Genomic DNA, 13,816 nt, shown 5'->3' on the forward strand with positions numbered 1-13,816 from the left:
AGATTTAAGGGCTATAATAATTAATATAAAGATTACTACCGGTAATCTAATTAAAAGGTTATTATAAAAAAAGTTTAGCAAGAGTATTAATAATTTAACGGCTCAGATCGGCCGGTTAAAGTAGGAAAAGGCTGGTTTAGAGGTAAATTTAAAGAAAATAAAGGCTTAAAAAAGAAGGAAGGTCGATAAAGACCTTAATAAGGGCTTTATTTATATAGTAAATATTAGGGAGGTTTAAGAGGACGTTAAAAAAGAAAGCTAAGGAAAAGGCCGAAAAGGGGCGCCGGTAAAGTGGTAGAAATTAATATAAATCGAGCTAGTAGTAAAGGTAACTTTATTATAATGTGTACGAGCCGAAATAAACCTTAAAATACAGTGTGTATTACTTAATTAACTTATTTATTACTGTTATTATTAATTTTTATATTTATTTTAAAGGGGTTAGTAAAGGGGGGGTAGCTAATAAAGGTTATATCTTAATGTTTATATTAATAAGGACTTAGCTTTCGTTTTATTTATTCTTTTAATAGCGATAACGCTGCCTTTAATATAATTAGTATATTACGCACACGATTATATTTATTACCTTATAAATTAAACAATGGCTCCTTATTCACCTCCATATACTGTTTTTGGCACAAACTCGTGTACATCCCGCCAGCCCTGAGCAGTTCTTCGTGGCTCCCCCTTTCCACAATCTGACCATCTTTAATCACCAGGATGCAGTCGGCGTGGCGAATCGTCGAAAGCCTGTGGGCCACCACAAACGTCGTGCGCCCCTGCGTCAGGTTCTTGAGCGCCGACTGCACCAGCGCCTCGGTCTCGGCGTCGATCATGCTCGTCGCCTCGTCCAGCAGCACGATGGGCGCGTCGCGCAGAATCGCCCGCGCAATCGCCAGCCGCTGCAGCTCGCCCCCCGAGAGCTTGACCCCGCGCTCCCCCACCGTCGTCGCGTAGCTCTGGGGCATGCTCACGATCTTGTCGTGCAAGGCCGCGGCGCGGCAGGCGGCTTCGATCTCGGCGTCGGTCGCGTCCAGCCGCGCGTACAGCAGGTTCTCGCGGATGCTGTAGTTGAACAGCACCGGGTCCTGCGGCACGAAGGCAAAGGCGGACCGCAGGCTTTCCAAGGTGACGGTGCTTATGTCCTGGCCGTCTATGTAGATTCGACCGGCATTGACGTCGAAATAGCGGTAGAGGAGCTTGAGCGTGGTGGATTTGCCACCGCCTGTCTCGCCAACAAAGGCAATTGTCTGGCCAGGTTTGGCCGTAAATGACATGCCCTTGATCGTCGGCTTGCGTGGGTCATACGCAAAATCCACGTTGTTAAAGTTCACTTCGCCATGCTTGACAACAAGCTCGGTCGCGTCTTCGGCGTCAACAACGCTGGGCTTGTTCGTCATGAGCTCCAGGAGGCGTTCCGAGTTGATCAACATCTGGGTGATCTTGCGGACCGAGTACGTCACTTCGTACATTGGTATCTCTATCGTCAACCAATAGGCCGCGAACGTGACGAATTTCCTCACAGGTGCGTAGCCCTGAGCCACTCGGTAAGCGGCCAGTGTCGTGGCAGCAAGGTGGCCCGCGTTCATGGCAAATGACTGCGCGCCACCGCCGAAACTCCAGGCGAGGTAATACTTGATTGCGGCTTTGCGGTGGTCCGCAGCAGCCATGGAATACCGCTCAGACTCCAGTTTCGTCCTGTTAAACTGTGAGACTGCAGCCCAACAACTGATGGCCTCGTTCTGAATCCGGCTCTCGTTGACCATGGTGGTGTTGTAGTCCCGCAACAGTCGGGCCGTCCAAACACTGACCTTCGCCCCGATCCATGCGTACGTGAGACACGTACAGAAAACGATCAGGGCCATGTAGATATCGAACAGGAAATAGACGTAGACCAGTGCCACGAGTAGGTCCGTGAAAACTGGGAGGACGTTGAAGCAGAGGAAGTCGAGGAGCTCCTGAAGCTCAGAACCCAGTTCGACAACTCGGATCAGCTCGCCCGAGCTTTTCTGGTTATGATAGTCCATGGAAAGGTTCATGATGTGGCTGAAGGCCGCAGTCATAATGCGTTGTCTGGTGTAGTGCATGATCGGCACCTTGATAATCTCCTGTACCATCGGAAGACCCGCCTGAGAATTCAGGGCAGCGAACAACATCCATAGCCCGATAGACCTCCATGGCATCTGTCCATTGCCCGCCCCGACCGCTAGCTCTTCGCTGAGCGCGCCCAGTTGCATCGGTACTAGAACCTGCAAAGCCCGCTCAGCTGCTATGGTAAGTATTGCCACGACGAGAGACGCCTGAACCAGACGGTTACCACTGGACCATAAGATCGGAACGAAAGTCTTGTAGGTTTTGAGATAGTTGAACCAACTGCCGACTTTCTTCACACGGCGGAGCTGTTGCTTCCGTAGATCGCGTAGGTCCTCTACTTCGTCAGGGCTGGTTTCTTCGTCAAAGCCATATGCGTTTTCATCCGATTCGTCCGAGTCTTCGCCACTCGCAAGCAGGGAGTCAATTGTATCGTCGCTCTCCTCGAGCATAATACGCCGCCGACTATCCGACCACGCGAAGTAGGCCCCGGCTGTTGCCGCACAGAGAAGTAGTCCTATACGCAGGCTTTGTAAGATCAGGTGGATCTTTGCGAACACATCGCTAGCTGCTGCCGAGACCAGACAACATACAAGCAAGGCGATTTCGGACCCTAAGGCTATCGCCCAGCTTCCAGCGTATGTGTGCCAAAACGGTTTCGCATCGTCTGCCAGGTTAAGAGCCAAAGCCCCCAGCACAAGGAGCATGAGGACGAGGTAGGCAACGTAATCCTGTGGTAGGTATGTCGACGGATGGGCCATGGTCTCGTGAGCGGTCGCAATACCCTCGGCAACAAATGTCAGTATCACCCCTGTAGAGATGACAACAACTAAGCGCCACCTGCGCTTAGGTTGCTTATCGGCCCCCTGTTGGAGGAAGCATGATGCAACCGCCCTGGAAATGAGGAAGTAAAAGGCAGTGGCAATGGGCGTCAGGTAATGAAGTGCAGTTTGTGCTCTCCGTGTGTGTATCATCGTGGAGGTTGTAGTCGCTCTGCGACAGTCAATCCAGGGCTGGTTCTCTGTTAAGATAAGGGCGGCCTTTACTAAAGAATCACCACCTACCACCGCTCCTACTGAGACACCGCGCCTCCGAATACTTATATCATTAAAAATCTTCTCTTAAAATTTTGTAATGGCTCCCGTAGCCTCTAATAGACCGAGACACACCCTTTAAGGATTATAAGTAAGTGGATCAAGTGGGATGAGTAGCAATCCACCTTGTTGTCGTCTCCCGGGCCCGCGATATCCGACATGCCGATAGCGTTACCACCGTCTAAGCGCTCCCATTTGCATAAGTACTTGTGTTACGGTCGGCTCCCATCCGCGCTCCACAGCGGCGAACCCGAGCTCCATTCCGATGGCCTCCACCGCAGCATTATTTTTAATGGTATTACTAATCGTAAAGTGTACACCCTATATGTAGTTTTATAGGTTCGCATTACCTTAACGATTTCCGTTATAATAAATACTAATATATTAAAGAATATAGGATATAATAATTAAAGAGCTTTTTAATAATATATACTTTTTTAATTAAGTGAATAATTTAATTATTATAACGTAGTTTACTATTAAATTAATTATATTACTTCGTCGATTATTAATTTAATTAATATTCTTTATTAAATTTTAACACGTTTTATTTTTATAATTATAATATTTAATTCTTTACTAGTAAATAAACTCGAATTAATAATTTAAACGACGCGAAACTTTATAAAACCTATTAATTAAAAGGCTATTATAAAGGTTTTCGGCGTTTTATAATTAATAATTAGTAATCGATTAAATAATCGAATCTCACGACGCGAAATCCGATATTTATAACGAAAATTAACGTTAATTAAAAAAGAGATATTTCGAAATTATATAATTAACCTAAATACGTAATAAATACCTTTTAATATTATTAATATAAAAAATATAGTTAATTTTTTTACCGCGTCGTGTAATAATAAGCGCGTTAATAAGTATTACATTAATTATTTTATTAGTTATAACTTAGACTTTAAAACTCGAATAAACTATTAATACGATTATTAAAAGGCTTTTTATAAAAACTTAAATATTATTTCCGGTTAATCCACGTTAATCGCGAATATTAAAATTAAATACGGTATCGTAAATAAAAATATATGGAATTTCGACGAAACCGGTTTTATAATAAGTATAATCGGGTTAATATTCGTTATAATATATATTAATCGGCGTAAAAAAGCGAAATCGGTTTAATTAAATAATTAAGAATAAGCGACGGTAATTAAATATTGTGAAAGGTGCACGAATTTAAGTGGTAACGATAGGTAAAGGGTGGTGAAAAGATAAAGCTAACGCTTATCCTTTTATATTTCTAGGGGGCCTAGGTTTTTATATATATAAGGCGACAGAGTAGAGCCGGAACCGGTACGTAAGCGCCCCGTTCCTTTTATTTTTATTATAATTATTCCCTCTTTTAAATAAGTATCCTAATTATATAGGTAGCTTTACTTACGCGGTCCGCTTATTCCAACGGAAGCTTAGCTAATAAAGAGTTTTATGGTAGGTTATAAAGTAATAAGTTAAAAATAAAAGGTAGGTAAAAAGTAAGTAAGGGGCGCGGGTACCGAGGCGCTTATATTTAAAGTACCCTTTAAAATATAAATAAACCTATAAAGTTACCGAACTTATATTTAATATCCTCTTTATAACGCCGATTATAACTCTTTTTATAATTATTAATACCACGGTTTTTTTTATATCTTAATACTCTCGCGCTTATTACTTTATCGTAACCCCTTTAATATTTTTTTACCTATTATAATTACCGCTCGTTACCGAATTAATTTATTAAATAACTATAACGGCGTTCTTATTACTATCGCGGCCGACTAAGCTTATTACTTATACGTTTCGTTTTAAACGGTTAACTATAAATCCTTTAAGGGTAAATTACCGGAGTTTAATTACGTTTTTAATAACCCGCGCTCTTTATTATATAATTAAATATACTCGAAGCTCGGTTATATTAATAATAATAAAACTTACGAAGCTATAAATATACGTAATCTTTTCGGTATTAATAATATTTCGTTAACGTTTTATAATAAATTCCCAGCGCTTTTATAAATAATTTTATTATCATCGATATTATCTTCTCGGGCTTAACCGAGTACTTTTAAAAGGTAAATAATATTAATAAATACGTTTTCCCTTTAACCGTCCACTATAAAGCGGGTAATATTCTTTACCGTCTCATTATTACTTTTACCCGTATAATCGAAACTTATAAAGCCGAATTTAATATTAATAGCTTAAAAAAACTATTAAAGTAAATAAAAACTCTCGGCTATTTTCTTTATAATTACCGCGGGTACTTAACGAATCTATTTTAAATAAAAAAGTTTAATTAATTATCGCTAAGAATACCTCGCCCGTAAAGATATTTTATATAAATACTTTTAATTTAACGCTCTTAACGCCGTAAATTTAAGGATCCTCCTCCTATATTACGTAGTCTCGTTAACGTTTCTTTAAACTATTAATAAACTTATAATTATCGAAGCCTTCGTTTAGCCTTACTTACTACCCCGCGACCGTAACTTCACTACTTAATATATAACCCTTAACTTCGCTTAAAAGCATATCGCCGCCCTTTTCACCCGTATTAATAATAACGCTGTTAATAAATAAACCGATTATTTTAAAAATCGTTTAAAACCCGTAGGTTTAATTTTTTAAACGGAAGTTTCGTTTTTATTTCGGCCGCGTTTATATTTATTAAATATATAATTTAATTAGCATAGTACGGAACTTTATAGCCTATTAAAAAAGTATAAATATAATTACCGTTTAAGCGAGTAAATTAAATTTTACCGGGGCTCTTTTTCGGCTATATTTTTATAATTATTAATTAATAACTTATTAAAGTTTTTAAATCGTTTCGGTTTCTTATTATAATTTTTTTCTAGGCCTGCCTTTTTTTTATAGTTAATTAATTAACGTGTACCCTTTTTTATATTACGCGACCTTCGCCGGAGCGTTCTTTAAGTTTTCGGCCGGCTTTTATTAGTTATATTTAAACAGCTAACCTTTCTATTCTACTAAATAATATACTTAATTTTCCTATTTTATTTTATCTCGCACTTCTTTTACCTTTTATTTTTTATTAGCCTTTAGTTCCGGTATCGGGAACGCTTTATCGGCCCTCGCTGTTTATAACTCTAATAATTAAATAGGAAAGATATTATAAAGCCGGATATACTTCTCGGGTAGGGCTAATCGGTAAATAAAGGTTCCGATACACTCTAGAACCCTAAAAGGTCTAACAAATTTAAGGGTTAGTTTCTAGTTTTAAACCTTTAAGTTTTTAATAGATAGGCTTATTATTTAGCCTACACTTAAAATTAATAGTTTATAATAAAAGTTATAATATTTTACTTATCCTTTAATCGCCTTTCACTATCTTTTTTTATTCCCGCCTATAGCTCTTATAATTTTAATAACCGGTTTTTTATCGTAAAGGCCTCTTTCGAGAGGAAGTCGTCCTTAACGAATATTTAAAAATCCGGCTAATAATTATAAATTACCTCGAAAAGAGAGAGGCTTATCGATAAATTAACAATTAAATTAATTACGAAAAAGGCAGTATATAATAGGTTTAATTATAACTTTAGCTATTCCGCTATATAATAGTATAAGTAGGTTTTAATAATTTAGTTTATACGCTTTATTTATTTATTAATTTATAAGTGAAATATCATTAAATGCTTTAATTTTACTCTATTTTTATAGTTTAGTTTAGATTAAAAAGCGTTAATAAAGATAACTCCCCGGTTCGAGAGTAACCTTTTTAAGTTCCCGAATTAATACTCTATTTTCTCGTAGAAGAATTAAGCTAGTTTTATAGTATTAATAAAAATTACTACTAAAAAAATAGTTTAATATATTAATTTATTATTATAAAAATAACGTTAACGGCCTCTTTATAATAAAAAGACTCCGGTAGGCCGATAATAAAGTCTATATTATACTTTTCTTTAAAACGACTTAATTATAATAGTAATATAAGCTTACTATAAAGTCGGTAATATTTCGCTTTTAAGCCGAAGTATACTAAATAGCTTTTTATATATTTCGTTATATCGCTTCGTAGTTTAAACTAATAAAACTTCCTCTTTAAAAACTATATTATCCGGTCGCGCTTAAAATAGTTATTAAACGAATCGTTATAATAAACCTATAATAATTACGCTCGTAATACTATTTACTTTAATATATAAGCTTTTTTTAAAGTATATTAAACTTTTCTTTATAACCGATTAATCGCGGTTCGAATTAACCTCGATTACGGATTACGCTTTACTTTTTTAATGAGCTTCGTTCCGTTTTTAAGCTTATATAATAAAAATTTTTAAATTTATATTAATTTAATTTATTAAAAAGTCTTTTTTTTAAACGGATCCTTTTACTTTTTACCGGGATATCGCCTACGATAAAATTATATACTCCCCCGTATTTCGCGTTTTATATATCGCTTAAACTAATATTTATAGTTTATTTTTTAAAGGTATAATATTTATTATTAATTTCCGCTTTAACGTCGATAATAATATTAAGTTATTTTCTATATCGACGATATAATTAAACTATCTCGACGAGCTATTAACCGGGTTATTTTTTCCCGGCCGGTATATAATTATAAAATTAAAGGGAATTAAATATATATATTATCGTACTTAACGATTATTTAACTTTTTATTTCTTATAAAGCTTTATAAGTTTTTATAATTCGATAATATTTTAATAACGTATTTCGCCCTTTTTAAATAATATTTTTAATACTTGAAATATAAAATAATCGTTAACATTTCTTAATTTAAAATTCTATAATTTAATTTTAACCTCGAAAACTTTTTTTTTAAAAAAAGAGATCGGGTATTAAAATCCTCCGTTACTTTTTTAAAAAAAGTTCCGATTATTACGAACCGAGAAGCGTTTATTTTAAGCTTTATTAGCTTTTCGGGGTTAAAATAGGTTAATAATAGAATTAATTAAAAAGATTACTTTAAGTATTTAAAGGTTTACTTCGCAACGCTATTTAATAGGAATAAACTCTCGTTCCTTTTAAAGTTATACCCTTTTAAAAGCTTTATTAAAAGGGTAGCGATTCTTAAATACCCCTCTATAAATCGCCGGTAAAAATTATAAAAACTTAAAAAAGTTTATAGGTTATAAACGAAGTTTAATATAAATTACTTTTTAAATAATATTTATTTATAACGGATCTATCGATACTCCTTTTATAAAGATTTAATACTTTAAAAATTCGAGCGAGCTTTAAAAAAATTAGTATTTAGCGCGTTTAATATATAAGTCCGCTTATATTAACCTTTCAATAATTTATTATATATACTTCTTATAAGTTTCTTTATCAGTAAAATAAATTAAAATATTATTTAAATATACTATATAATATATATTAATTAATTCCCCGAAGTATTACGAAATATAATACTAAAACGTAATTAAAGCGTTAATAAAGCCTATAATTATCACTAAAAATTTATAATAGCCGTATCAAGTACGGAACGCGGTTTTCTACTTATCCTTTAATTTAATACGAATACGGTAATATATATCTTTTAAGTCGATTTTAAAAAAGATTTTTAATTACGAAATTTTATTTAATATTTCTAAAATAAAGGGTAAAATATAACGATTTTTAATCGTAACTTTATTAAAACCCTTATAGTTTATATATAACCGTAACGTCCTATCTTTTTTAGGGACGAAAAAAATAAGGGCCCCGGTTAAACTTTAAAACTCGCGAATCTTCCCTTTTTTTTTAGCTATTTATATAAAGCCTTTAACTTAAAGTATAATAATAAATAAATAAGCTTATAAAAGGGTTTCGTGCCCGGTTCGAAATCGATAATATAACTTATTAATCGGTTAAACGGGAGGATATCGTATTTCTTTATATTAAAAAAAATAGTAAATCCGTTAAGGTATTATAGGAAGGGCGTATCGAAAGGATTATTAATAACCTTTAACGTTTTTTTTTCTATATATTCTTTTTTAGGGATACTACGGCGTAATACTAGGTTCGGCCTCTATAAGCGCGATAGAATACCTAAAGTGTAAAGAGTTAAATCTACGCTATATTGATAGAGAACTATTAACGGTTTAATTTTATATCGAGTAATATTCGTAATACCTATATAGCCTTATAAAATAAAAAGACGGGAGCGCCGGTATATCGGGGGTCCCGGTTAATCGCGACGTAAAGCCGGTAAATCCTTTAAGTTATCCCTTAAAAATTAATAATATTAAACTCTATTTAATAAACGCTATACGTAGGGATATATAATTTATTAACCGACGTAATCGATATTACGCGAAATAGGGCTCGAGGTAACTTAGCCTTTTCGGTAAAAGTATAATTAATTATATTTATCCTTAAGTAAATATTTAAATCGATAAACGTATAAATCGGGGTAAAGCGCGATAATAAGGTAACGATCGTAATAGGGGTTCGTAAGGTTTTAAATACCTTTATAATTAAACTAATAGTTAAAAAGGGTACTTTTCTATTTAAAACCTATAACTATTTCCCGATATATATTATATTAGAGCTATATTTAAGGCTATATATTTATTAATATAATAGCCTTTTTTCTCGTATCGGTAATAAGTGATTTAATTTAAATTAAAATGATTTACGGTATTATTAAATAAAGGTTATATATTACCCGGGTAAAACAGTAAAGTAATAATATTTTACCGAGCTTTAAAAGGGTTTATTTTATATTATTTAAGGCTCCCCTTTTTAAATTTAATAACGTTTTCCTTATTTCGAGACCGTTTCTTTAAGGTTAACCTAATTCGGCTATAAAATCTTCCGTTTTTTATAAAAACGGGGAGGATTTCTTATCGTTATTTTATAAGTTCGATTATATTATTACGCTAATTCGGAAGGTTATTATAGTAATTTATAATATTTTAACGTAAAAATAAAAAGAGTTTCTTAAAAAAAGTAATATATATATTTTTCATTAAAGCGTTAATAAATTTAGCCTTTTAAAAATAATAAATATTTATAAAATTACTTTAAATTTTAACGTAAGAATTAATAGGCTTCTTTTAATTATAAATTAATTATAGCGTTTTCGTTAACGGGGCTTCGGATTATTAATTTCGTTTAAATTCGAAAAGTTTTTTAATTATTTCGTAATTATTTCGCCTCGTTTTTTATAGAGGATTCCGTTTTAAATCGAAATTATTATTTTACTTTTAACGTTATTTAGCTATAAACGTATAAGATACGCGCGCGCGAACGTCGATATAGTTTTAATACCGCTTTATAAATTATCCCTAATTCCTTAATTTAGCCCTTTTATTATATTCGTATAAAAATTAGGTTTAATTATTTATAATACGATTTAATAGGTTTATTAAAATTTATATTCGAATCGCTAATTAATAAAGCCCCTTTTACGTCGTTATTAAAATAATTTAAGTTTTAATCGCGTTTATTAAGTACCGAAGGGGTATCGCTACCGCTATTCGAAAATAATAAAAGCGAAAAGGGGTTTTTACTATCCCCCGTATAATTAAAAAGTAATCGCTAGTTATTAAATTTCTTAAAGCGTTATTTAAATAAAGTACGGCTCGTTATAAATTACTTTATCTCCCTTTATAAGCGTATTCGAAGGGATTCGAAAGGAAGCTTTTTAATCCCGTAATGCCTAAGGCCTTAACTACGGCGTCGTTTATAGGTTTAAGGGGATTTCTTTTTGTGATAAATTCAAGGCGTCCCCGAGGCCTTTCTTACCCGGGTTTAAATCGAAAAAGGCGCGCTTTATAAGGGCTTTACCTTTTTTTTCAAAATCGATATCGTTACTAAATAAGTTATTATAAAAACGTTAAAATTATATAAAAATACACGAATTTAAATAGTAATAATAAGTAAAGGGTAATAAAAAAATAAAGCTAACGCTTATCCTTTTATATTTCTAAGGGGCCTAAATCTCTATATATATAAGGCGGCGGAGTAGAGCCGGAACCGGTACGTAAGCGCCCCGTTCCTTCTACTCCTATTATAAATATATTAATTCGTAAAGTTAATATATTTCGCCGTTTTTAATCGTTTAAAACTAATATTACCTCGTAAATTAATTTCGCGAATATAATTTACTAAGCGGATAAGTAATTAAATTAATTTTTAACGGTTAAATTAATAACGAAACGGGTTTAAATTAAATTCGATATTTCGATAAGTATATAAAAAAGCGGATAAAGAGTATATATCGCTTTTTAATTTTAAACGATTATAAAAGTTATATTTCGACTAAATTCGAGGAACATTATAAAAATAATAATATTATTATACTTAATATATTTTTTTACTTTTTTTATTTATTTTAACCTTTAAATATAGTACTTTATTCGCCGTTAAAGCGTATATATTCGAAAAAAGTCGAGTTATTTATAAAAGCCTTAATAAATTATATTACGAAACTCGAGTTCTTTATTATTTTTAAAGCCGTGTATTTCGCGATATTTATAAAAAATAATATTAAATCAAGATTTAACGTTTTTAGTTTAGTTTTTTATAATTTTAATGAAATAATTAATATATTAAATATACGTTTCCGGACGCTTATACTTAACTTATTTTATCTGGGGAAGATTAATATCTACGACTTTTAAACGTTGTTTAACCTTTAATAAATAACTAAGTATTTTATTTATATTAAAAAAGGGTATTTATTTATTAAAAAAGCTTTTCGACGCCGATTTTAAATATAGTAAATTAAATAGCGTAAGGTATAATTAAAATAACCTATAAAATAACTTTTATACGCGATAGAATATATATATTAAAGGAGGCTAATTTAGTATTTTTTAAGCGCCGAAAAGTTAAAAAGTCGCGAGTTTAACTTAAAAAAGCTTTTATTATAATTACGTAGCTAAGCCTTATTAAAGCCGATGCACATAAATTAATTAATTGCTCGATGTAATGCTTTATATATTATTACCTTACCCTTCGCACTGTATTAAAGTTAACCTTCCTTCCTTTTTCCTTTTTTTCCTCTCTAGCTTAATATATTCTAATTTCACTTAACTAGTTAATTTCGTATATACTGCCGATAGCGCTATGTAACTATTATTAAAAATTTTTAATAATTATAAAACGAAAAGGTAAAAAGGAAACGTTTAATACTTAATAAAGGCGAAAATAAAGGTTTATTAAAAAAGCGCGCAACGAGCGGTAAACGTTATAAAATCTACGGCGAAATAAGTTATAATACGCGAATATATAAAAAAGATATAAAATTAAGCGAGGAATCGAATAACGAATGGATTTAATTAATTTTAAGCGTTATAATTAAGTTAATTTATATATAAAAGTCGAGAAATAAAAAAAGTAACCGGCGAAGTAATATAACTAACTTAATAATAAACCACGTTAAGTTTAATATATATTATTAATTAAAAAAATATATTTACTTTTAAAAAACTCTTAAAATCTTAAAAATATAAGTTAAATAATAAAAGGTTATAAATTTAATTTATATAACGTGGTTTACCACTACGCGACGTATATTATTTAGCGACGCACCTTAATTTAATTCTAATATAATTAAACTTTAACGCGTAATACCTCTATAACTATAATGCCTAATTAATCCTAAAAAGATCGGATAATTTTAATAATTTAAGCGATACGAAACGAACCGAATTAAATAAACTAAAAAGTAGCAATAAAAGCTTATAATATACCCGAATTAATTTTACGCTATTAAATTTACGGCCGAATTTTAAAACGCGAAATCCGACCGAAACAACGTAAAATAAATTTAATTAAAAAAAGAGGTACTTCGTAAACATATAATTAATTTAAATATCCGAGGGATGCTTCTTAATCTCGCTAGTATAAAAAATATAGCTAATTTCTTTACCGCGTTGCGCGGCGGCGACCGCGTCGGTAAATACTAAATTAAGTGCTTTATTAACCGTAACCTAAACTTAAAAACTAAAATAAATCGTCGGTATAATTATTAAAGGGCTTTTTACGAGGATTTTAAAATTATTTCTACCTAGTTTACGCTAATCGCGAATATAAAGGCGAAATACGGGATCGTCGACGAAAATATTTAGAATTTCGACGAGACCGGCTTTATAATAAGCATAATCGGATTAATACTCGTTATAATACGCGCCGAGCGGCGTAAAAAAACGAAGTCGGTTTAACCTAGTAATTAAGAATAAATAACGGCGATTAAATATATTAATTCGTAAAGCTAGTGTATTCCGCCGTTCTTAATCGTTTAAAACTAATATTACCTCGTAAACTGGTCCCGCGAAACCGATTTACCGGGCGACTAAGTAATTAAGCCGACTTTTAATAGTTAAATTAATAACGAAATAAGCTTAAATTAAATTAAGCACTTTAATAAACATATTAAATCGTAAACGAAGGATCGCTACCGCCTCTTAATTCTCGATAGCTATAAGAACTATATTTCGGCCGAATTCGAAATATACTACTAAGATAATAATATTATTACTATTAGTATGCCTCCTTATTTATCGTATTTACTCTAACCTCTCGATATAGCACTTTATTCGCCTTTAAAGCGTGCTTATTCGAAAAAAATCGAGCTATTTATTAAGGCTTTTATAAACTATATTACTAAACTCGAGTTTTTTATCGCTTTTAAAACCGCGCATTTTACTGT

At 32.6% G+C, this 13,816-nt stretch overlaps 1 protein-coding gene across 1 annotated transcript; it reads right to left on the bottom strand.

Annotated features, from left to right (window-relative positions):
- Positions 1 to 587: 587 nt before the first annotated feature.
- On the bottom strand, positions 588 to 3,065 carry PG986_000268 (uncharacterized protein; the record flags this gene model as incomplete). Its single annotated transcript, XM_066836490.1, has 1 exon — positions 588 to 3,065. The coding sequence occupies one exon, from the start codon at positions 3,063 to 3,065 to the stop codon at positions 588 to 590; it is 2,478 nt and encodes an 825-aa protein (XP_066705383.1).
- Between the last annotated feature and the right edge of the window lie 10,751 nt (positions 3,066 to 13,816).

This window comes from Apiospora aurea (genome assembly GCF_038362705.1).
Source record: "Apiospora aurea strain CBS 24483 chromosome Unknown utg000001l_segment0_segment0, whole genome shotgun sequence".
In the NCBI taxonomy this organism is placed as follows: Eukaryota; Fungi; Ascomycota; class Sordariomycetes; order Amphisphaeriales; family Apiosporaceae; genus Apiospora; species Apiospora aurea.